At 38.1% G+C, this 27,736-nt stretch overlaps 1 protein-coding gene across 1 annotated transcript; it reads right to left on the reverse strand.

Annotated features, from left to right (window-relative positions):
* Nucleotides 1-454: 454 nt before the first annotated feature.
* On the reverse strand, nt 455-27,736 carry Ppa1 (inorganic pyrophosphatase 1). The gene is made up of 11 exons (XM_026405795.2): nt 27,574-27,736; nt 24,700-24,758; nt 17,012-17,065; nt 15,870-15,989; nt 14,026-14,112; nt 12,390-12,516; nt 8,830-8,957; nt 7,932-8,017; nt 4,162-4,231; nt 2,864-2,906; nt 455-798 (listed from the first exon to the last, which is right to left on the reverse strand). The coding sequence occupies exons 1-11, from the start codon at nt 27,635-27,637 to the stop codon at nt 767-769; spliced, it is 870 nt and encodes a 289-aa protein (XP_026261580.1). The 5' UTR covers nt 27,638-27,736; the 3' UTR covers nt 455-766.

A 27,736-nucleotide genomic window follows, 5' to 3' on the forward strand; every position in this document is an offset into this window, starting at 1 on the left:
CCACAGCAACTTAGCAAGACCCTGTCTCAAAATAAAAAAAATAAAAGGGCTGGGAATGTAGCTTAGAGGTAAAGCATTCCTGGGTTCAATCCCCACTACTCGGGGGGCATGGGAAGCCAGGAATTAGGTAACAGAGTACAGCATCAAGACCAACATAAGCACAAGCAACTTCACTGTCAGGTTCCCAAAAATGAGCACTCACTCATTAATAATCACAAATCACAAAATTTCAGGGCTGGGGTTGTGGCTCAGAGGAACAGTGCTCACCTAGCATGCGTGAGGAACCAGGCTTGATCCTTAGTACCACATAAAAATAAAACAAAGATTAAAAAAAAAAAAAGTCACACAATTCAATTATAAGGTCATTGACAGAAAACAAACACCAAAAAGTAACCACACCTGTTTGTGACATTGACTTCAGAATAAAATGAAAACATCTTGAACCAAGTTTCAGCAAAATAATTTTATTTTCTAACACATGGTAAACATACACATCCAATGTGTTCATCTTGCCCATCTCTTCACAAATGACTTCCAACCACAACTGCTTTGACATTTAAGCATGTACTAAAGTTATCTTACTTGAAATACGAAAAATGCTTTTGGATAGGTAACATTCCGAATATATTAGACTGGTCACAGAAGAATTTGCTTTAATTAGATGAGTTCTATAAATTTAAAGCTTTGAAAAGCCACTACTTTTGCATCTAATAGTTCCAGATGAGTAGGATGCAGCAGTATCAGCTTATATTCCAGAGAAATCCCATCAGTTTTTCTGGTGATGGAACCACTTATCCACTGTATTCAGAGAAAAGAAAAACAGATCAGAATTGCTACTGAGAATCAAAATTATACACAATATACAACAATACTATACTTGATTTAATGGATCCCACTACAGATTATCTCAACATAAATATAGTGATCTTCCTGCCTCAGCCTCCTCAGCCACTGGGATTATAGGAATGCGCTACCATACCCAACCTAGGCTTCCTTACTTTTTTTTTTTTTTTTGAAGTTTTTTTTTTTTGTTGTTGTTGTAGATGGACACAACACAATGCCTTTACTTTTATGTGGTGCTGAGGATAGAACTCGGGTCCCGCCCGAGCTAGGCGAGCGCTCTACCACTAAGCCACAATCCCAGGCCCAGCCTTCCTTACTCTTGATGTTAATTGTACAGTGTGATTCTCAAATTTGTTTTAAAGTGGCAGAACCATTTTCTTAACAGAAAAAACAGGTTTCTAAGAGCTAAACAGGGAGAGAACCATTTTCCAGATGAAGCAGCCTGTTACCAGATGGGAACGTGGAGCCCAGCCAACTCAAGGTCCCTCCCACATTGCCCATGAGGCATGTACATGGATCTCGAGGAACACTGGGTCACAGTTCAGAAGCCAGTGTGATACAGAGTGGCACTAAAGGTGCTATGTAGCAGCCCATCCGTCTTCACATATGCTAAGGAACTCTAAAAATGTTTCTCTTTTCCTTCTCTCCATATGTTATGTGGTATACTAAAAATGTATTTATATATAACATGGATGACCTGGTGCACATAATGCCAAGTGAAGTAAGCAAGGCACAGAAAACACAAATACAACATGATCTCATTTATGTGTAGGATCGAAAAAAAGTTGAGTTCATAGAAGCTCAGAGTGGAATGGTAGTTACCAAGGGCCAGAGAGTGGGAGAGGGAGGATAGGGAAAGGGAGATGTTGATCCAAGGGTACAAAGTTGCAGCTAGACAGGAAGAATAAGGTAGGGATGTGCTGCACAGAATGGCAGCTGTACTACATAATGGCCCTTCCTTCCTTACATGCTAGGGATTAAACTCAGGGCCTTGAGCAGGCTAAGATCTACACCAAGCTACAGCCCCAACCCCACTGTACACTAAAAATAGATCAAACAGTATATTTTAAATGTTTTCACCTCATGAAAAAAGTATGTGATCCCCTTCTCGGTCTATTCCCTAAAGCCCTAACAAGAGCATGCTACAGGGACACTGCTACATCGATGTTCATAGCAGCTCAATTCACGATAGCAAGACTGTGGAACCAGCCTAGATGCCCTTCAATAGATGAATGGATAAAAAAAAATGTGGCATTTATACACTATGGAGTATTACTCTGCATTAAAAAATGACAAAATCATAGAATTTGGAGGGAAATGGATGGCATTAGAGCAGATTATGCTAAGTGAAGCTAGTCAATCTTTAAAAAACAAATACCAAATGACTCCTTTGATATAAGGGGTGTAAACAAGGACAGGGTAGGGACGAAGAGCTTGAGAAGAATATTTACAGTAAACAGGGATGAGAGGTGGGAGGGAAAGGGAGTGAGAAGGGAAATTGCATGGAAATGGAAGGCGATCCTCAGGGTTATACAAAATGTCATATAAGAGGAAAGGAGGGGTAAGACAAGAGAATACAAATGGAAGAAATGATTTACAGTAGAAGGGGTAGAGAGAGAAAAGGGGAGGGGAGGGGAGGGGAGGGGAGGGGAGGGGGGATAGCAGACAATAGGACAGACAGCAGAATACATCAGACACTAGAAAGGCAATATGTCAATCAATGGAAGGGTAACTGATGTGATACAGCAATTTGTATACGGGGTAAAAGCGGGAGTTCATAATCCACTTGAATCAAACCGTGTAATATGATGTATTAAGAACTATGTAATGTTATGAACGACCAATAAAAAAAAAAAAAAAGTATGTGAGGTGACAGACTTAAGCATGATCTAATTATCCTATATTATAACATCAAAACATCATTCTGTGCTCCATATATACATGTCAGTGGAAAATAAAATATATAATTTTACATACATATACCCAATTTTTAATGATTCTACTGGAATGTAGATCTTACCATCTGTTGGTATTGTGCAGGCAGATTCACATGGTGGTGGTAACTAAAATAAATATTAAAATGCATTAGTCTGATGGGGGGAAACAACTAAAAGTATACTGCAAAATTTGAAAGAATCTTGATAAAAGGCTACCCTAATTTTTAGGTTCTAAAAATAGTTGATAATATACAGGAATAGTGCAAGTTTTACTCTTCTGCTAAGAGACACTAACATATTCAAGACTCTTGACTTATCTTTTATGCATATAGAATAATTTTATATATACACACACATAAAACGTAAGCAGTGTTGGAAAAGTCAAGTTATAATAATTGATCAATGGGTTTTCCATCCCAGTTTTTCTTATTTATCTCAATGTTGTCAGGATTCATAGTAAACCTGTAACAGGCTCATATTGTTGTCCCTTTTCCCAATGCTGCAAGGCAGCTAAGTTAGAGTTCCATTACTTATTGACCATGCGAGGAATGTGCTCTACTCCCAAGCTGTATCTCCAGCCCTTTTTATTTTTATTTTGAGGAAAAGTCTCACAAGTTGCCTAGATTGGCCTGGAACTTGCCATCCTCCTGCCTCATATGCCACTATACCTGGCAGTTTGCCTTTTTATTAAATACTGTAAGTGATAATAATTGAAGATGATCTGGTTCAGTCTTTTTTTTAAAAGTCTAAGCCACAAAATTAAAAATAATACAAAAACAAAACGACTGTTTTGATAGTTGGTTTAGTATCTCCCATGACATTCTTTTCTAGTATTACAATCTGCAGTGGTACCTAAAATTAAGTAACTTCCTCAGTCCTTGCCAAAATGAAGACAAGTAAATCCATATTGGTTATCTTGTGAAAAATGGCTTATTGGTTCTCTTGTGAAAAATGGCTTATGACAGGTAACAGGCACTTGGGTTACCTAGCACATTCTGCAGTCATTTTGATTTTTATGAATTATACTACTTTGCTGCCTGTCCAAGTTACAGTTCAGTAGGATCATTCCTCAGCTTCTCCCCTTGGTCAAATGTTTACCTGTGTTTATGGGTTCTCATTTCAAGACTTCACACAATATAGGAGGTACTCAAATTATCTGTGAAAGAAGCACTTTTTTCCCCCTATTTGGCAACATATCATTTATCACTCATCTTTTATTTTTTATTTTTTTGTAATTGTAGATGGACAGTATGCTTTTATTTTATTTATTTTTATATGGTGCTGAGGATTGAACCCAGGGCCTTGCACATGCTAGGCGAGCACTCTACCACTGAGCCACAACCCAGCTCCCATCCTCTTTTTAAAGAAAACTTTTACATACAGCATCCACAATGGCTTTGGCAGCATCAGGATCACACTTGAAGGGGCTCTCAGACACTGTTGTATTCATGCTATGAGTAAAACAAAAGTAGTCAGAAGACAAAATAACAACAACAAAAAATCCTCTTAAAAGAGTTAAAAAATAAGTTGAAGATTTAGACCTTATTGACATTCAAGTTTGGTTGGTTGAAAGCTCTCTCACCTATATTAAACACTAATTATTTTGTCAAGGTGAATTTTTCTTGTGGTTAATTTTACTCAAATATCTATAGTTTAGATTTAAGAATCTGAGACTGGATACTTTCAGTTCTCACTGAAATAGCTGAGAAATACCAACTGAAATGAGAAACGTCTTTCCTAGTTGAAGAAAACGAAACAAAAATGTACCCCTGTTCCTATAAGGGCTTATGGGACATCTGAAACAAGACACTCCTGGTAAGAGTAATACCTGAACTCTACATTTCTGAAAAATAACTCATTAAAATGTAATCAAAATCTTTGTAAAGTTCATAAGCTTTGATAGAGAAATTTCCACTCTGAGAGCCCAATACAAGACTGAATCTCTAAAGATGTTCCCATACTGTGAATGGTGAACCAGTGAAAAATTGGAAGTAACCAAAATGTCCAACAATAAGGGATAATGAAAATGGTTTAACCACGAGATAGAATATTATACAGAAACAGAATGTTACACCATATTATAATGGGAAAATGCTTATAGTATGGTGTTAAATTTAAAAAGCATGAAATTAATTGTGCATGCAATATAATTATAACTATTTTTAAAAGTATTATGTACTTATATAAAGGACTAGAGGAAAACCCCTTCAAATATTAATAGAGGTATCTGGAAAGTATGATTCTGGGTGATTAACGGTCTTTTTGCTTATCTATAGTTAAATTCTTATTATAGCATTAATATAACATAATGTGTGCATAACAAAAAATATTAAAATGAGAAATGAAATATCTGCAATTACCTGTTACCACTGATCTAAATTCCCAGTCCTTTTTATTTTGAGACAGGGTCTCACTAAGTTGCTTAGGGCCTTAATAACTGAGGCTGACCCTGAACTTGTAATCCTCCTGCCTCAGCCTCCAGAGGTGCTGAAACTACAAGCGTGCACCACCAAGCTCTGACTGTTCATTTTCACACAAACGTGTTAACTTTTCTCGGATTTTCCTCTGTTTATGGAATTATGATATTTTCAGTTTATAGGATATTATCCTGATATAGAAGATTCTTAGGAGAATTATTTTTATACAGAAGGATTTTCTTATACTTAAAAGAAAATTCTAAGGCCACATCTATAAGATACATTCACTGTGGTACTACAAAAAAAAAATCATGCATTTAACTACATTTTAAACAATGAATAAGACTATATCTTCTTATAAACAAACTATTGTTCTACCTTTTCCCCTTCATCTTTTTTCTTATAAATAGCTTATTGAAGTTAATAAGTTAAGGAATCAGGCCTTTGTTATGTATTGTTTAAAAAAGATAAGTAGGAAACGTCTTCTGATACATAAAAAATAATACCATTTATAAAACTTTTTAAAATGAGTGTTGTGTTTAGAAAGGTCATGCCTACTACAAGGAAAATATCTGCTTTTTTTTTTAAAGAATTTTTTTTTTTAAAGAGAGTGAGAGAGAGGGGAGAGAGAGAGAGAGAGAGAGAGAGAGAGAGAGAGAGAGAGAGAGAGAGAGAGAGAGAGAGAGAGAGAATTTTAATATTTATTTTTTAGTTATCGGCGGACACAACATCTTTGTTTGTATGTGGTGCTGAGGATGGAACCCGGGCCGCACGCATGCCAGGCGAGCGCGCTACCACTTGAGCCACATTCCCAGCCCTTAAAGAATTTTTTTAATATTTATTTTTTAGTTGTAGCTGGACACAATACCTTTATTTGTTTATTTTTATGTGGTGCTGAAGATTGAACTCAGGGCCTTGTACGTGCTAGGCAGGTGCTCTCCTGCTGAGCCACAACTCCAGCCCAGAAATTTTTAATAATAATTTTTTTCTTTTTTTTAAAAATATTTTTTAGTTTTAAGTGAACACAATATCTTTATTTTATTTTTACATGGTGCTGAGAATCAAACCCAGTGCCTCATGCATGTTAGGTGAGCACGCTACCACTTGAGCCACATCCCCAGGCCTAATAATAAATTTTTCTATCTGGAATTAAATACTGATGGTAAGACAGGGGTTGTAAATTCAAATGCTGGCAGAAAAAATCCAATTAAGAGTATAAAATAGGCTGGATGTAAGAAAATTGGTGCTGGGATGTTGTCCACAGAACATACACCAAGCACCTGCCTAGTTATAGCATATTTTAAAAATAAAACACCTGGATCACGATGGTGGTTGCCAGTATGCATGCTTGGTTTAAGGATTACAAGGAAATAGAAATCTAGTCTTCTTTTCTTCCTTAATAGCCAGTTGGTTTAAAAATCATTAATTCAAAAAATATATTTTTTAACATTTTTTAATCTATTTTTATGTGGTGCTGAGGATTGAACCCAGTGCTTCACACATACAAGGCAAATGCTCTACCACTGAGTCATAACCACAGCCTTCAAAATATATTCTGTATTATGAACTGTAAACAACATGAACCTACTATTATAATTAACACTCCTTTACACCTCTACTACCTTTGTTTTTCCTTTTTCCTGAATTCTTGGTTATTCTCACATGTAAATTGTTTCTAGAAGAAATTGAATGTCATTCTTTTCCCCTGCTTTGGGTACCAGGGATTGAACTCAGGGGCACTCAACCACTGAGCCCCATCCCCAGTCCTATTTTTGTATTTTATTTAGAGACAGGGTCTCACTGAGTTGCCTAGTGCCTTGCCATTGCTGAGGCTGGCTTTGAATACACGATCATTCTGTCTCAGCCTCCTAAACCGTGGGGATTACAGGTGTGTGACATTATCTTTCTATTTAACATCTTATATATTCAACAGAATCTTAAAGTTTCCCTTTCTTGGGTCTTAAAGATTTACTATTTAACCTTGGTATATATTTTTTTTTATTTGTGCATGGAGTGGGGTGGCGGTAGGGGGTAGGTATTAAGGATTAAATCCAGGGGTACTCTTACCACTGAGCTACTACATACATCTGGATATACAATATCATCTGCAACACTTGCTCTGCCCTTTCCAATATTCCTACACCTCATTCCATTATCTATTTCATTGATTAGTATTTTTAGAACAATAGGTAAGTGATCACAGTGGGTAGCCTCTTGAGGAAGTCCACTGTACTGTTAAGAACGCAGGTTCGGGGGCCAGACAAGAGTATGAATTCTTGCTCTGACACTTATTCTGAAGCAACTGTGATTATATTATATTCAATTACCCCACACCCATTACAGGCTCAGCAGATATTAACTGCTTCATAAACATTAGCTACTATTAGTGATGATAAATTTGGTGTACACAGTAGACGCTGGTGTAGTTGTGATGCACCTTAAGTTTTTACAGAGGATACTAACCCTGCACTTATCTTTTATATTCTGAATGCCCTGGCAGCCTTTCCCTCACACAGCTCAGACCTCACTGTCCTCTATGTTTTAGATTGTACTTGTTCAGAGTGTCCGCATTCACTTGAGCACTGACAAAACTAGTTCTTCCGCATTCACTTGAGCACTGACAAAACTAGTTCTTTACCAAGTGAATGTAATAGTACAGTGTCTTACGGTTACTGAAACCTTGGGCACAAACTGGCTTGCTCTGTATTGAACATGCAGAAAGGGGAACACTTACCAACTGATTCCTTTTCCATCCGTTTTCTTAGTCACTAATGCTTTCCAATAGTCATGAGTGCTTTTAATAATATCAACTGCAAAGTCCTATAATTTAAAGAGAGATTAATTAGTTACAGTGTAGAAGTGTCCCCCCCCCACCATATGTCCACGCATAATTGTCACAGATTTTGTCAAATTCAGTAAAGAAGTGGGGTGCGACCACTATGAGGTGAAGTTTTTTTTTTTTTTTTCATAATTAGGGATTTAAGCCAGGATTGCTTAACCATTGAGCCACATCCCCAGTCCCTTTTACTTTTTATTTTGAGACAGGATCTCACTAAGCTGCTGAGGGCCTCGCTAGGTTACCAAGGCTGGCCTTGAAGTTGTAATCCTCCTATCTTAGTCTCTCAAGTCACTGGGATTAGAGGCGTTTGCCACCATGCCCAGCATGATGTGAGGTTTTTATTTTAAAAAATCATGCTGACACTATTTAAAAATTGTTTATTACTAAGAAATACGATAGACATTTCCCAAACCCTGATACTTTATTTTGAATCACTTCTTTTTTTTCTTTTTTTTTTTTAAAGAGAGAGTGAGAGAGGAGAGAGAGAGAGAGAGAGAGAGAATTTTTAATATTTATTTTATTTAGTTCTCGGCGGACACAACATCTTTGTTGGTATGTGGTGCTGAGGATCGAACCCGGGCCGCATGCATGCGAGGCGAGCGCGCTACCGCTTGAGCCACATCCCCAGCCCTTGAATCACTTCTTATGTTAAAAAATAAAGAGAACATTTAAACAAAGGTTAATAAGACAAAGTCTTTAGTCTTTTGTTTAATTTTTAAATGAGAATTATATGATTAAATTATAAGTCTCAATACAAACAGGCCTAAAGCTACAGTTATGAATGACATATCACCTTATCTTTAAATTCAGCATTGAAAGCAAATTCATTTTCTGGTTTTCCATCAGGAACCTTGTACCTTCTAAACCAGTCCACAGTAGCTTCTAGGTAGCCGGGTTTCAGCCGTTTGACATCATTTATATCTATAGAGTATAAGGAATTTGCAAGATGAATTATTATTTATGCATTCAACAAAAACATCAAATATTTATTTTGACAGACCTCCCATTATGTTTTAGGGGGCAGTTCTTTACTTCTTCATACTATAAGATACTTGGGGTCATCTTTTCATTCCCTGCTGTAGTCATAGAATCTGCCATTTCTCCCAGGATCTTAGATCCTCTTCATTGTAGAATCTGGGTGCCAGGGGAGCTCATCATCACTGAAAAGTTCTCCTAAGCCCTCCCAGCTGATAAAGAAACAGATATGTGTATACCAAGTCATGTACATACATATATTTAAAAACTTTTCTTTTGGTACTGGGGATTGAACCCAGGGGTGCTTTATCACTGAGCTACATCCCCAGATCTTTTTATTTTTTGAGACAGGGTCTCACTAAGTTGCTGAGATTGGCCTTGACCTTGCAAACTTCCTGCCTCAGTCACTAGAGTCACTGCGATTGCAGGTGTGCACCATTGCTATGCTCTAAAAGTTATTTCTCTATGTCTCCATCTGTTTCTACATTGGGATAAATTTGGGTTCATACTGGTATCTCCAACTCTAATCCATTACTACACATACAATTCTAGCCACATCTCCTTGCTTATCTATAACCCCCCACTGCAACACGGAGAAGCCTGGTTCACCATCTTCCATCCATTTATTTAATTGCTCAGATCCAGTATGTGTTTAGTGTCTAGGCCTGTGAAGCAGCGATCCAACAGAAACAACTTTACCAACTGCAGTCCAATGCTATGTGCAGCTCTTTCTGCCTTTGGTCTTACTAATTTCACTCATCCCTAAAGCAACTAAGGTCAGGGAGGTTCTTTCATACATTTGTAATAAAGTAAGATTCTTTCATTATAATCTACATTTCATCCTGGAATTGACCTTGTAAATGATTCTTTAAAAAATTTACACCTACTAAGGTTCACTCCCATACTGTATATTAGCTAATCTATTCTGTAAAAAAAACAATAAAATCACAAGCTTGGTACCTTAAAATAACATGTTTATTATCTAACAGTCCTGTGGGTCGGAAGTTCCACGGTGCCACTAGGTGTCTGCAGGGCTGTGACCTTTTTTAATATCTTTATTTTATTTGTTTATTGTATGTGGTAGTGCCTCACACATGCTAGGCAAGCACTCTACCACTAAGCCACAACCCAGCCCAGCTGTGCACCCTTCTAAGGACTCTGGGAGAGAATCTGTTTCCTTGCATTTATCAGCTTTCATAGACTGCCCCCTCCTCACCTCCAGCATTTTCAAGCCAGCAATGTGGCACCTCCCTGAGCTTTCTCTTGCCATCACATTGCTCTTTCAACACAGCTGGGAAAGGACGTGTGTGATGGATTAGGCCCACTTGGATACTTACTCCAGGATACTTCCCCCATCCCAGGTCCTTAATGTTAATCGTGTCAGAAAGCCCACTGGCCACAGGTGACATCTTCCCAGGTTTCAGGGTTAAGAGTTGGGCATTTCTAGAGGGGGCGTTATTCTGCCACTATGAAAATCTATGGGTTAGGCAAATGCACATTATTATGTATCTACCGTACAGGGCCATACAAAATAATTTTACTGCTGTGGTAGACAGACACCCATTTCTCAATTCCCAGTCTGTGAAAGTGCTGTTTCATAGCAAGGGGGGAAAATGGAGCAGATGGAATTAGGTTGTTCATCATCTGACCTTAACACTGGGATATTACCCCTGGTCATCTGGGTGGGCCTGATGTAATCACAGAGGTCCTTACACATAAAGAAGGAAGATGAGTCAGAGGAGCTGTGACAAGGAACTCAAGTTTGCAGCGAGAAAAAAATGGATCTTCCTGAGGGCCCGCAGAGGAACACAGCCCTGCTGACACTTCCCCAGTGAGACCCATTTGACTTATAAGACTAATTCAATAACCAGATAAACGGTTAGAAGTAGAAGCAAGGTTAATTACTGATACATCCTACACACGTGAATGAGCTAGAAAATGGACAGTGAGTGAAAGCAGCTAGACACAAAAGGCTGCATGTTATACAAGTCTGTTTTTCCACGCCTATGGAAAAGTTAACTCAAAATAAATCAAAGACTACAATGTAAAAGCTAAATTTATAAACTCATGGAAGAAAATATAAGCTCAAACCTTTATGACCTTGGATCAGGCAATGGTTTCTTAGACACAACACCAAAAACACAAGAAAAGGGCTGGGGTTGTGGCTCTGTGATAGAACACTCCCCTAACACATATGAGGCACTGGGTTCGATCCTCAGCACCACATAAAAATAAACAGATGATTAAAAGGAAAAACTGGACTTCCATCAAAATTTAAAACTCGAGTACCTCAAAGTATACTGTTAAGAAAATGAAAGGACCAGCCACAGAACAAGAAACAGTACCACTGTTTTGATTAAAAATATGTCCACACAAAAACACATACAGGATCATGGCATTGTTTATAATCACTAGAACCCAAATGTCTACACCTGGTGGACACAAACAAAATGTTAACATGCACACAATGGAACAAAATTCAGCCATAAAAAGGAGTGAGTACTGATACAGGCAACATGAAAGAACCTAGAAAACGTGAAGTGAAAGCAGCCAGGCGAGACTGCGCACCATACAGGCCCATGTGCATGAAATCTCTAGAGACAAAAGTAGACCTGTGGTTGCTAGGACCTGGGAGGAGGGACCTCATGGTGGTGGTTGCACAACCTAGTGAATGTGTTAAATACCAATGAATTGTACACTTATAAGATCAGGGGATGAGGTTGTGGCTCAGTGGTAGAGCATTCGCCTAGCATGAGTGAGGTGCTGGGTTCAATCCTCAGCACCACATAAAAATAAAAACAAATAAAAATAAAGGTATTGTGTCCAACTACAACTAAGAAAATATTAAAAAAAAAAAACAAAAAACGATAAAATCAGTCCGGTATGGTAGTCAATGCTTGTAATCCCAGCAACTCCAAAAGCTGAAGCAGGAGGATGGCAAATTTGAGGCCAGTCTCAGCAATTCAGCAAAAGCCTATCTCAAAAAAAAAATGAGGTTGGGAATGTAGCTCAGAGGTAAAGCACTGTTGGGTTCAATCTCCAATACTCACCTTCTAACACACAAAAAGATAATGTCAACAATACAGAATGTCCTTTTAGGGCAAAGGAAATTATCTGGAATTAGACAGTGGTGATGATCACACAACTTACTAAATACATTAAAAGAAAATCCAATAAACCCAAACAGATTTTTTTTCTTTCACAGAACAAAAGAGAAGCTTACTTTTTAGTTAATTGTCCCAAGTTTAGTTGTACAAATAACAATGCTTTGTTCCTCCATTCTTTAACAATGTTGAGTCAGGGGTTTACAATTCCAATTATAATTATGGGTAAAGTTTGGTCTTGCCTAAGAAAGTTAGAAAGACTTAATTTTCTTACCATTATAATTCGCTGCATCAGGATCATCCACGTTAATGGCAATGACTTTCCAGTCAGTTTCTCCTTCATCAATCATAGCCAATATGCCCAGAACTTTCACCCTGATTATTTCACCTCTTGCACATACCTGAGGGGCAATAATCACGGTCAGGACAGAATTACAGAATGGAAGTTTGAAACAAAGTTTTACTTGGGAGTAATAGGAAATAAGAAAGGTGTCAAATTTCTGCAAATTTACTTGAAGATTGTTCCTTGAAGTAAACTTTTTAAATTATTTATTTAAGCACTAGGGATTAAAGCCAGAGGTATTTTACCACAGAACTATATCCCTAGCCATCTTAATTTTTACTTTGAGAAAGGGTCTTGCTAAGTTGTTAAGGCTGGTCTTGAACTTGTGATCCTCCTGTCTCAGCCTCCCGAGTTACTGGGATTATAGGGGTGCGCCACCTTGCCAGCTTGAAGCAAATTTTTAAAAAATATAAATGCTTTATCAGTCTTATTAAGGTTGAAAACAGGACCTGTAAGTCCTGTTCTCTTATGTAACTGGTTTTCTTCTGACCTATAATTCAGAGTAATTAATAATACTTTTCATATTGTCTTTGTGCTGAAGAATAAGTTCACCATAATTTGTTTCAGAAACAATTTTCCTTTTTTTTGAGACAGGGTCTTGCTATGTGTTTCCAGGCTGGCCTTGAATTTGTGATCCTCCTGCCTTAGCCTCCTTTGTAGCTAGGATTACATGCATGTATCATTGTAGCAGACTTAGATTGGCTTTTTTTTTTTCCTCCTTTTTGAAGTAGTGGGGTTTGAACCAAGGGCCTCTTACATGCTAGGCAAGTCTCTACCACTGAGCTATTTTATTTCCCCTTTTGAAAAATATTTTGAGATAAGGTCTTGCTAAATTGCCAAGGCTGGTCTTGAACCTGTGATTTTCCTGCCTTTGCCTTCAGAATTGCTGGGATTACAGGCATGTAACACTACACTTAGCTTCAGAAACATCTCTTAATGTGCTTTACTAAGACTGAGGCAGGAGGATCACAAGTCCGAGGTCAGCCTCAGCAATTTGGTAAGGCCCTAGGCAACTTCGCAAGCCTGTCTCAAAATACAAAATAAAAGGCAGGGAATGTAGCTTAGTGGTGAAGGACCCCTATTTTCAATCTCCAGTACCAATTTAAAAAAAGAAAGAAAGAAGTAACTGTAATCAGAATTTTAGAGCAACCCTACTTAATAGAAGAATCACTATCATAAGCTTATGTGGTCCATTTGGCTGGAGTCATTTCACCAATCTCTTCAAATCATTAGGTTCAGTTTGCTTTGTACTGAGATAAAATGTGCCTCTTGGTGCCTTCACCTATTGGCTAGCTGTCCATCTCCCAGGACACTGCAGAATATCCCCTTCTTCTACATGTACATTCAGTCATATACACATAAATACAATTTTTTCCCAGATTAGGTTTAAATGTACAAATGGCAATGTATAAATGCTTGGAAGGAAAGAGAAACCAATTGCCAAAGCAACATCACTATTTCACTAATAGTCATATACTGTATTCACAATATTTTTTAAAGCACGAATTTTGATATATTTCATTAATTTCATCTTAACACAGTAGAATAAAATGTCCAATTTCATTACCTTGCTTCCAATTTCACAAACATCAATTGGGTCATTGTCACCACAACAGCCAGTATGTTTATCACTGTGTCCTGGGTCTTCCCAAGTCTAAAAAACAAGGATTAGGGTATATCATTCTTGTATATGTTGCTGATAAAGTGGATTATGTTGACATTAACACATAACATCCCATAACTCTTTCTGCAAAAACACACATCTTCAACTATTTTTTTCTCATTTTTAAAATTCTTTATTCACTTTAAGCATCTAAATAAGACACTAAGACACTAAAACAGATGTGGGTAGGCAGCAATATGAAAACAGAAATGATACATTCTTATGTTAAAAGCATCATTGCTGACCAGGAACCACAACTAAAAAGTTTCATCAGGATTTTCTGAAGCTTAAATTCCTGGCTTGCTTTCCTTGCTAAAAGGCAAGCCAGGACCCTTACAGAGCACCACACAAAAGAACTGAAACCTGTGCTTGTCAGGAAGTTAGGTTTGAAATGCAACTGCTGTTTTTCTTTTCTTCCTCTATCAGAGCATATTTATGACTTGGATTTGTTTGCCTATTCAGCTGACGTGCAAGCAAAAAGATAAAAATGAAGAGGGATAAATAAAGTTGACCATATCCAACAAAGCATTTCAGCAATGTTTTCCTAAAGGTACCACACTTAAATGCTAACACTAAATGAACTGAAGTACAAGGTAAGGCACTATAGTTAGGGCAGACAACTTTGTGATTACCCAATAAGCTAGATGAGTTTGACTTATGTTCCTTTAGTAACTTAAAATTGTTTCACAGTAGATTTCATTTTATAGACTTAATGGTGAATAGAAATAAACCACTTATCAAGAGGAAAAACTAAACTGAACAGTTATTAAGTGCCACAGCATTAGCCTAGCTAAACCAGAATTAAATAAATGTTGTTTACTCATAATAGACTCATAATAGTGACTCTTCATTCAAATATTAAATAAGAATCTGCTGAGTACTGGCATTTTGGTAGAGATAAATTAGTAAATGATGCAAAATATACCCTTCTAGAAGGGCTAACTGCTTAAGAAAACAGGACTCCCATCATTACTTTACCACAAAGAGCTTGACCCAAAGGAGGAATCGGGACCCTAAACCTAAAAGTCAATGGCTATGAGAACTGCATGTGAGGTACTATATGCTTTATCTCTGCCAATAACTTCAAAAACTGAATATTATTAATATCTCAGGGAGAAAGAAAGGGAGATAAGTCCAGAACCAAAAATCAGTGCTTTTAACCACCATCTTATGTTCTCTCTTTACTAGCTGTAGACTTGGGCTGGGGATACAGCTCAGTGGTAGAGTGTCTGCCTTGTACGCATGAGGCCTCGAGTTTGATCCTCAGTAACATTCCCCCCCCAAAAGAAGTCTCTATTAGTAGACATGCCACTTAATCTAGAAAGAAAGAATGCATATATCTTATAACCAGTCCATTAAAAAAAAACAAAATATTTTGGAAAAGAATAAACTTTCAAATCTGAGTTTAAATGTTGTATTTAAATTTCAGCTAATTATGAAAAAAGGGTATTTAAGGAAGTATTAAAATGTATTAATTACCCCTAAGTTTTTTTTTTTAATTTTAATATTTATTTTTTAGTTTTCAGCGGACACAACATCTTTGTTGGTATGTGGTGCTGAGGATCGAACCCGGGCCGCACACATGCCAGGCGAGTGCGCTACCGCTTGAGCCACATCCCCAGCCCACCCCTAAGTTTTTTAAGTCTACATTTTCTGAAGGTGTTTAATATATATATTTTAACTAAACACTTAAGTTAATTTTTAGTAAGTTAAAAGAGAATATTTTCAGGAAGTACATGCAAACATACCTGAGGGATGGCACCATAGTTCCAGATATACCCCTTGTAGGGGAACAAATTCGCAACATAACGGAGTTTCCCTTTTTTCACATCTTGCTTAATTGGGTTTAAAGGGTCCTTTGTAGCAATCTGAAAGATTCAAATAGATATCTGAGGAAATGAATTATGGCATGTTGTCTCCTAATTCCACTTTTAACAATTAATTTTATCCCTAACATTTTTATAATTTGGACTAACATGTTTTCACAATTAGCCCTTAAGTGGAAAGCTTAATTAGGCAATTATCAATTACTAATTCTAGACAGCAACAACTAAAATTAGCTGGAAACACTTGAAAAAAATACCAAGATTTTTATTAAAAGGGCAAAACAAATATAATCCAATTTCATCTTTCTTTTAAAGCATTTAAAATTATTAAAATATCTGAGTGTGCTGGGTGCAGTGCACATGCCTGGAATCCCCATGGCTCAGGAGGCCGAGTCAGGAGGATCTCAAGTTCAAAGTAAGTCTCAGCAACTTAGCAAGACCCTGTATTAAAAATAAAAAATAAAAAGGGCTGGATACATGGCTCAGTGGTTAAGTGCCCTTGGGTTCAATACCTGGTACCAGAAAAAAAAAAAAAAAGGTATGAATGTATATTACATGTTCAAAAAATTCTACAATAACAAAAAGGCAACCATGTTAGAGTCATCAGAAGAAATTAACAAAATGCAACAGAAATTCCAGCGAGATTACTTGTAGCTGGGATGGCTAAAGAGGAGTCAAGGAGGAAGTTGGTGTGGAGGCACATGTCTGTAAGTCTACCAATTGGAAGGCTGTGGCAGAAGACTATGGATTCAAGACCAGCCTGGGCAACTCGGTGAGACCCTGTCTCAAAATGAAAAAGAAAAAGTGCTGAGGGTACAGCTTGGTGGAGAGTACCCCAGGTTCATTCCTTAGTACCAGAAAAAAGAATACAAGAAAAAAAAGTTTGAGAACATCAGAAGCAAAGTTGTGGGGAAGGAAAGTCTGGAGCATATTTACAAATAGTAAACGGCTAAGTTTAGTGTGAGCACAGAGAAGAGTACAGATGTTTCACCCTTAGTAATACCTAATCCTAATAATATCTAATATCTAATATCCTAAGTCTGATATTGAAGGTGAAATGTTACCTCCATTTTTGCATTAGACCAGCGTGGAACTTCAACAACCATGTGAAAGATATCCTAGAAAAACAAAGCAAAGATAAGATGACCACAGGAGCAAATTAATTTGTCTCTTATTACCGGAAGCATGTGTGTTTCTTCCAAAGTTAAATTGTTAGAAGACTTTATCTTTAAAAAAAAAAAAAAAAAAAAAAAATGGGGGATGAGAGAACTTCCCTGGACTTAATCCCCAGTACAGGGTGGGAGAGAGAAACCCCTAAATCAGCCTACTTACTTGATCATACTTTAACAAAATTATACAGCGAGATTACCTACATTATTCTCCAAATTTGATTGCTTTTCAAAATCAAGTCTTAAGTTGTGTGTGTATGTATTTACTGCCCCCCCACCCCCACCCCCCACCCCCCACCGGCTTAAATTGTTTACTGTAAAGTAGATGATTTTCGGGAGCATGCATACTTTTTCATCTCATTTTGCATACCAAGTTAAATATGGACTTGGCAGAGGCTGGAGTTGTAACTCAGTGGTAGAGCGCTTGCCTAGCCCATGTGAGGCACTGGGTTCGATTCTTAGCACCACATATAAATAAATAAAATAAAGGTCCATTGATAACTAAAAAAAGATATTTAGAAAACCAATGGCAAGTCCATATTTTTTTGTTTAACTAAAACTGAGCTTTAAACAGACTATTTACTTTATTATAGGTAGACACAATATCTTTATTTCATTTTTATGTGCTGTGAGGATTGAACCCAGTGCCTCAAGTGTGCTAGGCAAACACTCTACCACTTAGTCTGCTATGATTTATAAAATTTACAAATTTTTTTTTCAATTGTAGAGGGACATATAATATTTTTATTATTTTTTTTTTAGGTGATGTTGAGGATCGAACTAGTGCCTCACATATGCTAGGCAAAAGCTCTGCCACTGAGCTATACCTCCAGCCTCCAGACTATGATTTTTACCAAGAAATAAAACTTGTAGTGAGTTTTTCTGTTTGCAGCCCCTAGAAGGACACAGATGAAGCTTAATCTGCAATCATTCTTTTATCAAAAATGTATCTTTAAACTGGGTGTGGTGGTGCACACCTATAATCCCAGCAATTTGGGAGGCTGAGGCAGGAGAACCATGAGTTCAAGATCACCTCTGCAATTTTGTGTAGACTATCTCAAGATCAAAAATGAAATAGGCTGGAGATGTAGCTCAATGGTAGAGCACCCCTAGGTTCAATTTCAAGTACTCCCCAACCCCCCACAAACATCTACCTTTAAGGGGCTATGAGTAGCTCAGCTGTATAACACTTGCCTAGCATGTGGAAGGCCCTGGGTTCAATTCCCAGCCCCACCAAAGGGAAAAAGAAAATTAGAGCTGAGTGACAGACCTAGCTATTCAGAAGAGTGAGCTAAGAGGATCTCATTTGTACCCCAGAGTTTTGAGACCAATTTGGGCAACATGGTGATATTCAACTAAAAATAAATAAATAGGGCTGGTGCTGTAGCTCAGTAGTAGCCCAACATCTGTCTTGCATACATGAAAACCTGGGCTCAACCTATGAATGAATAAAATGAAATGAAAATTACTTACACAACTTTTTAGAAGTACCCCTCTGCTATTTTGCATGAAAAGACAAGGCTGATAAACTATCGGGGAATAAGTCAAAGGTATCAAGTCAGAAATCACCTTGCTGTTGTTTTTAAACAAGCAGAAAAGCTACACATGTGTACATTCTGCCAAGCCTCCTAATGCCTAAGGAATACCATATAAAGCCAATAAAATAGAGATTTCACTTAAATCTGGGACTGAATGAACCACTCTTTTCCTATATCCCTATTAAGTAATAACTAGATGGTTTAGAAAATGTAACAATTGTTCATGGGTAGGAAGCCTCAGGACTAACCTCTGATTAAATTTCACTTTGTCCACTGTAAGTTTAAGAACTACATTTATCTAGTATCACATCTTAGCTATGAAAAGGAAAGATCTGTAAACTATGTCAGGGATTTAAAAGTTTTCATGAGCAATATCTTAAAGATTCACAAGGGGGAGCTATTACCACATGAAAGTTCAACTAAGTAGCGGTTATTTTTTTATTTTTGTTTTTTGATACTGAGGATTGAACCCAGGAGTGCTGCATCCCTCATGACTTGTGATCTATTTACAACACTAGATCTAAAGCCTAGTGAACATGACACGCTATATCATAGATTTATACAAGTAGCTGAAATAAGCATTTTCAAGTTGACTTATGATTTATTTCTCTAGAAAACTTCAGACAGAAATCAAGTAAAGGCCAGATCTGAAAAGTAAAGGCCAGATCTGAAAAGAAACACAAAAATCACCCTCTGATCCCACCACTCTGATTTTTTTTTAAGTACTTTTTTACTTGTCAATGTACCTTTATTTTACTTATTTATATGTGGTTCTGAGACACATGCTGGGCAAGCACTCTATCACTGAGTGACAACCCCAGCCCCCCACCACTCATTTTTTAATGTTTTCAGTAGAAGTAAGACAGTGGTGGTTATAGAAAGAATATTTTTCTAAAACCATCTAGAGATTCGATATAAAGAAGCTAATACCAAATGAGTAGCTTTATACTTTTTTTGAATTTCAGATGTACAAAATCCCTATCAGAGAGCTCACATAGGGGCTGGGGCTGTAGATAAGTGGTAGAGTGCTTGCCTAGCAAGTGTGAGGCACTGAGTTCAAATCTCAATACCAGATATAAATAAATAAAACAAAGGTTCATCAACAATTAAAAAGAGTTCACATAGGTAATAAGAAAATGATCCAGCCCCATAATGGTTTTGAAAAGGTGCATCAGGTTTTTCATCATTCCAAGAATATTTTACCTTTTTCAGTGATCACTGAGCAACAATGGCTCTTAACAGTGACTTTTCAGTTTAGGCATCAAAATTGGTTTTATGATTATAGAAGGATATTCTCTCCAGTTGTTAAAAATAAATGGATTCCTAAATTATTTAATTGACAAATGATAGTCTATTTTACAAGCTAATGGAAAGAAATATGATGAACAAAGTTTATACTATTGTGCCCTATTTAGAATTGTAAGAGCAAAGGAAAACATGTCAACCCCCGCCCTCCCCCATACACACAAAAATTTTTTGCTCAAAGATTGTGTTAACAGGGCTGGGATTGTGGCTCAACGGTAGAGCGCTCACCTAGCTCGTGCGAGGCCCTGGGTTCGATCCTCAGCACCACATAAAAATATATAAAATAAAGATAATGTGTCCAACTAGAAAACAAAAAGATTGTGTTAACAGTCCAGAGGAAGATGATTTAACCTATTAAAGTAAAAAAAAAAAAAAAAAAAAAACAACACATACATACACAAGACTTTCAGTAATACTGGCCAAGTACCCTTATCCAAAATGCTTGGGACCAAAAGCATTTGATTTCAGGTGTTGGGATTCTGGAACAGTTACATAGACTCTACTAGTTGAGTATCCCTAATCCAATTCCATTGCTCTGAACAGGAAACATTTTGAGCATTCAAAGTTTCAAATTCTGGGCTGGGATTGTGGCTCAGTGGCAGAGCTTTTGCCTCTCATGTGTGACACACTGGGTTTGATTCTCAGCACCACATAAAAATAAAATCGATAAATAAAGGTCCATCAACAACTAAAAAAAAAAAAAGTTTCAGATGCTCAACCTGAACTTTGTTATTGTGCAATTACAAAGATTTCTTGCTTAAGGCAGTCAAACAACCCTGATAGTTAGAAATACACCCTGCTATATGTACCAACACAGAGTGGTAACTTAATCCTCCAACTAAGAATAAACACCTACTTTTCCCCTTCAGATAACTTCAGAATTACTAAATTTTGAAAACAGATATTCTAACGGTAATTTATTTTCTCCTCTTGCTTGATTTTTTTTTTAAAGCAAATTTTGTGTTATGCATATTTTTTTTTCAAGAGAGAGTGAGAGAGGAGAGAGAGTGAGAGAGAGAGAGAATTTTTTTTTTTTAATATTTATTTTTTAGTTCTCGGCGGACACAACATCTTTGTTGGTATGTGGTGCTGAGGATCGAACCCGGGCCGCACGCATGCCAGGCGAGCGCGCTACCGCTTGAGCCACATCCCCAGCCCCTGCTTGATTTTTTTTAATAAAAAGAGCCTACATTTCTAGTTATCAACATTTTTATCATTTGCAATGACTAACTAGAACCTTTCCCAAGAAAAATGCACAACTACCCCAAAACTGCAGAAAATAAAAGTTTCTAAAACATCAACCTATTTGATTAGAAGCTTGACCTTTTTGGAGGGGAATAAGAGACAGTTCCATATTTACACAAACTACTATATGTTCCCAACAAGTTCAGGAAAAACAAAGATGCTACATAGTCAGAACTAGTTTTTAACATGAACATTTAAGGTCCATGGACTAGGAAAACACCACACTTCTAAAATTATAATATCAAGTCATGATATATGAGCACTTTGTATCTATCTACTCAGTGTTCATATTATTTACCATGTCCTGGGATTTTTAAATTCCTGGTATCTTAGAAGTTCTTAGAAGATATTCCTGAGCCACAGGTATATGTGTGTATATATATTTTGATTTTTTAGTTGTCAATGAACCTTTATTTTATTTATGTATATGAGGTGCTGAGAATTGAACCAGTGCCTTGCATATGCTAGGCAAGTGCTCTACCACTGAGCCACAACCCCAGTCTCGGGTACTTTTATATTTGATCCCCAAACAAAGGCAGAGCAAAGGGAGTTCGTACAAAAAAAAAAAAAAAAAAAAAAAAAATCCAGCAACTCCTTGCCTTCACCTACTCTACCCACTACATTTGGACATAAAACACCTGAGTCATAACTTCCAGGCCTGGCTAACTTGACAACCTAATGGCATAACCAAATTGGATGTTACCCACATTGAAAGATCCTGATGTGCAGTACAATATACAAGCCTTTGGACATTTTATGTTAAAGGTACATCTTTACTGTTAGTGACATTCCCTCATTACCTCAAAGACTTACCATACTAGAGATAAAGATTATGACCACACACGCAAAAAATATATCATGTAAACTTAATCACATTGGAATTGGAGAGGAAAGAAAGAAAAAGGAAAACAGAAAGGAAACTTTGGGGGGTAGGTAATAATCCAAAATTAACCCGCATTGCCCACACCTATGTTTGTGTTTTCAACAACTTCCCTGAAAACAAAACAAAAGAGCTTCGTCCAGCTTCTCAAGGAGGAATCAGAAGCAACAAGGTCCTTAGGTTCTGGACAACTGCAGAAATCCAGAGCTCACACGTCTGAGCCAGCACAGGGTGGCAGAGGGTAGAGGCTTCCTGAGTAACCATACCACAGATACAAGCAACCCCATTCAAGACTTCAGTGTCACAGGGTATCTGAGTAAAGATGTTTTGTACAACCCCAAAAGGTCATCTCAGTTTCCTATCTTGGAATATTTGAAGCAGCAATAAGAGCAGGTACTATGACTTCTATGATCATTCTGTTCTTGGCTAGAACACTGTGTAATTATTTATGAACACCAAAAATCAATTATGTGTAAAGTCGTTTCCTTTCTGAGCTCACCTGCATGCAAAGGTACCTCTTCATTATTCACAATGGTCGGAGTCGTTACCATGAAGTTCTTTACATAGGATGTAAATACTATTATTCAACAAATGGATAGGTTAAACCGACCAAATGAGACCAATTCAAGAGGTGGGGAGGAATCAGTAATTCATCAGCTCTCAGAAAATCAGATGCAACAAACCGAGTTTCTGAATAGATAAAATTTTGAGTCTTCTACAGGAAAACACATGCCAATTAGGAGACCCTCCTGTATAACTATGGCACATAACTTTCTTGGGGCTCTGGGCTCTATCATCTCCAACTGGGGCCTAGTTCAGGCAGGCTCCTCTGAAGCAACACATGAAATGGATTTTCTGCCAGTGCCTAAGTGTCAACAGGGAACTTAAGCAAACTTCCTGGCAGAAGAACAGAATAATATATTTGTCTATTCCTAAGAGTCAAGCCCAGAAAATAGTAAGATTGACCACACACAAGGAAAAAATTTCATCTACTATTATTCTACACATGCATCGCAATGTGACATTCACATGTAGTATGGATCAATACTAAGCCAAGGAAGGTCAGTAGCCTATGTGGCTTTTATAACTCAAACTTCTTTCTTGAAGAAAAAAATGTATAAAACCAGATATATGTCCTGTGTCAAGTTCCTGGACACAGTACAAACTCCTCCCACTGCAAAGGAGGCTAAAAACAAAAAAACCTAGGTTTTTTTGGCGTGTGTGTTGCTGGGGATTGAACCCAATGCCTTAAGCATGCAAGGCAAGCACTCTACCAATTGAGCTATATCCCCCCACTTTTTAACATAACTAAAGTTGTGAAAATATGCACTGAGGATACAGCTCAGTGGTAATCACTTGCCTAGAATGTGTAAGTAAGGCCCTGGGTTCTATCCCTAACCCCACAAAAACAAAGTCACTGGTTAATCCTACTACCCAAGGATTATAAAGTTTTTTTTTTTTTAATATTTATTTTTTAGTTGTACACAACACTTTAATTTCGTTTATTTTTATGTGGTGCTGAGGATCGAACCTAGGGCGAGCGCTCTACCGCTGAGCCACAACCCCAGCCCTAAAGTTTTTAATATATATCTAGTTGTAAATATTTTTCCTAGAAAAGTAAAGATTCTTATTAATTTATGGTAAACATACCAATCTACTATATCTCCAGCTCATTGGGTACATATAAGAACAGATCACTAGTGAGGCATAAGGATTTTTAGTTCAAAGCCAGCCTCCCCAACTTAGTGAGGTGTTAACTCAGTGAGACCCTGTCTCTAAAATAAAATATATAAAAAATGGCTGGGGATGTGGCTCAGTGGTTAAGTGCCTCTGGGTTCAATTCCTGGTACCAAAATAAACAAACATTATAGTGAAGATTTTGTGCTAGAGTAATGAAGTACTAAGATTTTAGATCTAAACACACAAAGACCAATGTGATTTTTTTATTTAATAAAGCACCCTAAAAAATTCTGCCTCTATTCCTCTAATCTTTCCCAACATGTAGTTGCTTCTTTAACTGAATAATCTGGTTTTAAGACCGATTTCTTGCCAGGCACGGTGGCACACACTTGTGATCCCAGATATTTGGAAGGCTGAAACCTCAGGAGGCTCAGAAGTTCAAGGTCAACCTGAACAAGTTAGTGAAACTGTCAAAAATGAAATCAGAGCTGGGGCTGTAGCTTGCTGGAGGAGTGCTTGCCTAGAGTGCGTAAGGCACCGGGTTTGATCCTCAGAACCCCTTACAAATAAATTAATTAAATAAAGGTACTCTACCCATCTACAACTACAAAAAAGATTTTAAAAAAGAAAAAGAGTTGGGGATAGTACAGTGGTAGGACAGACTTATTTTTTATTTTTAGTCAATAAACTTTTTTAAAAAAATTTTTTTAGTTGTAAATGGACACAATATCTATTTTTATGTGGTTATGAGGATCAAACCCAGTGCCTCACAAGTATAAGGCAGGCACTCTAACACTGAGCTACAGCCCCAGCTCCTAGTCAATAAACTTTTAACTAAGCACAACAAGACATTTTAAACATTTGTTAGAAACAATCCATATGTAGAAATAGCTATCTGAGTAAAAGACCATGTTCAAATGACAGGGATACCTTACCTTATCTGCATAAATTGGAATATCATGAAATGGAGATATATATTGTCCTTTTTCATTTTCTGCAAAATAAATTTAAAAGGTTATTACTGTGGTTATATTGCCAAATGCATGAAGTACACATTTTTGTTTTTATTTTATTTTCTGGTACTGGAGATTGAACCCAGCCCTTTTTTTATTTTGAAACAATGTCTCAATACGTAGTTCAGGCTGGCCTGGAAGTGATCTTCCCGTCTCAGCCTCTGGAGTTGCTTATATTAAGGACTGAAGTACATATTTTTGAATATCAAAATTTTATTCCCACATCCAAACAAAATAATCTGGTTGTATATTTCATTTTTCTTGAGCTTCCTCCCAGACTATTTTTACCCAATGCACTCTGTAGGCATGTAACAGGCAGGAACACCTATTACAAGAACAGGAACTGCCTTGCATCCCCTAAACCTAGCACTGCTTAGTATACAAAACATGATCAATTTTTTTTGACTCATCTTGTATCACTCAAATGTATACATAACTTTTATTAAAAAAACCTGGAGAAGGGCGCTTAGATGCTAAATTATAAATCATGTTGCTTTAAGTGATGTTTTAAGATGGCTATCTTAAATAATGGCTTTTAAGACTAATCAAGTTGCAACAACTCTTTGCAGGTAATTTCTATACTCTAGAGACTCAACTATCCAAAAGTCATTTTTTAAAATGTCCCCAGGACTGAGGATGTATCTCAATGGTAGAGGACTTGCCTAGCCTAGCTGTGTGTAAGGACCTTCAAGCACCGAAAGCAAACAAATAACCACACATACACCCTTTTCACTATTCTGTTCTTAGAAGACCTAACAGTCCATCCACACTGAATCTCATCAAGTTTAAAAAACAAAGTGGAACAGAAAAACTTGTGACTGTCCAGAATCCTGTAGGGGTCTCTTCAGAGTCAATTGTGACTTCACAGCCTTTCAGACCCTTAACAGTGTTATGTTTTGTTTTTTTGTACTGGGGATTGAACAAGGGGCACTTTACCACTGAGCTATAACCCATTTCCAGCCCTGTTTTTTGTTGTTGTGGTTTTTTTTTTTTGTTTGTTTGTTTTTTGTTTGTTTGAGATAGGGTCTAACTAAGTTGCTTAGGGTCTTGCTAAATTGCTGAGGCTCACCTCAAACTTGCAATCTTCCTGCCTCAGGCTCCCAAATCACTGAGATTACTTGGTAGGCACCACAATACCCAGAACACTTAGAAGTTTTAACAAATGTAACGTAAAGGTAAAAACCTTTACTTTCCATATTAAGGAAAGAAGCTAAGATATCTAATTTACAAAAAGCACGTGAAATTAATTACATAGTTCTAGCCAGGCATGGTGGAACAAACCTATAAATACCAGCAGCTCAGGAGGCTGAAGCAGGAGGATTGCCAGTTCAAAGCCAGCATCAGCAACTCACAGGCCCTAAGGAATTCAGTGTTATAACCTGTCTCTAAATAAAACACCAAAAGCGCTGGGATGTGGCTCAGTGGTTAAGTGCCTCTGGGTTCAATCCCTGGTACCAAAAAAAAAAAAAAAAATATTTCTTAAATTCTAGAGAGCTCCATTTTATAGTTTACTTTAGTCAGGGTGAACTACCTTAACAACCACTCACTCACTATCAATACACAACCTAAGTAAAAACACTGTTGTCTGTTCTGCCTATGTAGTCTGAAGATAAAATTCTCAGTTGATCCCCTCACCTAGAAACCAGCCACTTCTCTAAGCCTATTCTATAGGGAAATTCTGAAGCCAACACTTCTCAGTGAACTATTAGCCAAAAATTCCTGCACTGTCCTGGCTGCTTAACTCTGACATTGAATAAAATGGGGAGTCCCACCCTTCCGGGATTTTATCTGATGGTTTAATCTTCAACTAGACATGTAAACTTTAGGGCTCACTTTCCTTTTCCTTTCAAACCAGGCTACGTTTTGCCAGGTGCTTTGTTCATTCTTTCAGTACTCCCTTCCCTGCCCTTCATGCACTAACTCAAGAGCTCTCTGCACCTGCCCATTTTCTTTACATAAAACTGAAAAGAGGTTAAAATAGAAGCGACTTTGGTGACAGTTTTCTGACGCCTCCGTTAAAGCCATTTATCTATTCCTAGTATCTGAGGGTGGGAGGGTAAAAATCAAGATAAATCCGGGTAGCTTTCCTGTACCAGCAAGGAATAAGGTGGTGCGCCCAGGCAACCTGCTCGCTTCTCAGTGCAGGACTTGGGATGGGTATCCTAGGATGCCGACCCCCGCCCGAGTATAAACTTGGCACTTGCTCACTCGTGTTCCCCAGATTGACGTCACCTGTCTAGCTGGAGCTGCACTCTTTCTGTTTCAGAAGGAGCATTCCTAGCATCAGCGCTACGGGAAAACACGCGGTGCGAGAGCCAGGAGCGCGACCTCCGAGGATGGGTCGTGCGTGACCGGGGTCTCAGTCTCCTAGTCCGTAAACGAGGACGACTACTTGACCCGGCTCAGCGCCTACAATCTGGGCTAGGGCGGAGGGATAAAGGTCTTCGGGCGGTCACCGCCCTCGGTCCCCGCAATCCTCTTACGGGGATTGTTTTACCTCCAGGCACCTTGCTAGGGTGACTCAGTGGATTCTTTCCCAGCTGACCCTGCCGGAGCCCGAACCTGCAAAACTAGCCGGGCCCGGATGTGGGTCCCGCCGAGCAGGTGAAACGGGAAGCCTCCTCCGTCAGAGGAGGATGGCCAGAAGGCGAATCTTGTCCCTCTCGCCAAGACGTGGGGACGCGCCCGAGGAGCCTGGCCCGCGCCGCAGACCAGGGGCCGAGCGCGGGCCGCAGCGAGGCCGGGAATGAATGGGCGGCCGAGGGCAGGGAGGCGGCGCAGGCCGCCAACACTCACTGAGGAAGACTCGGTACTCGAGGGTAAAAGGCGCGGCGCGCTCCTCGCTGCTGAAACCGCTCATGGTGCCGGAGACAATTGACCGCCACCGCCACAGTCAACCGCCTGCACGCGGCGCCGACTGACAAGGAGAGAGCTAGCGCCTGCGCACCGCGAAGGCTGG

Source organism: Urocitellus parryii, chromosome 5 (assembly GCF_045843805.1).
Source record: "Urocitellus parryii isolate mUroPar1 chromosome 5, mUroPar1.hap1, whole genome shotgun sequence".
In the NCBI taxonomy this organism is placed as follows: Eukaryota; Metazoa; Chordata; class Mammalia; order Rodentia; family Sciuridae; genus Urocitellus; species Urocitellus parryii.

Coding starts and splice junctions, on each gene's coding strand:
- Ppa1 (XM_026405795.2), bottom strand. CDS start 27,637: ATGAGCGGTTTCAGCAGCGAGGAGCGCGCCGCGCCTTTTACCCTCGAG. Junction 14,113..15,869: donor ACTATGGTGCCATCCCTCAG/GTATGTTTGCAT, acceptor CTTGTTTTTTAG/ACTTGGGAAGACCCAGGACA. Junction 799..2,863: donor CTGCACAATACCAACAGATG/GTAAGATCTACA, acceptor CTCTGAATACAG/TGGATAAGTGGTTCCATCAC.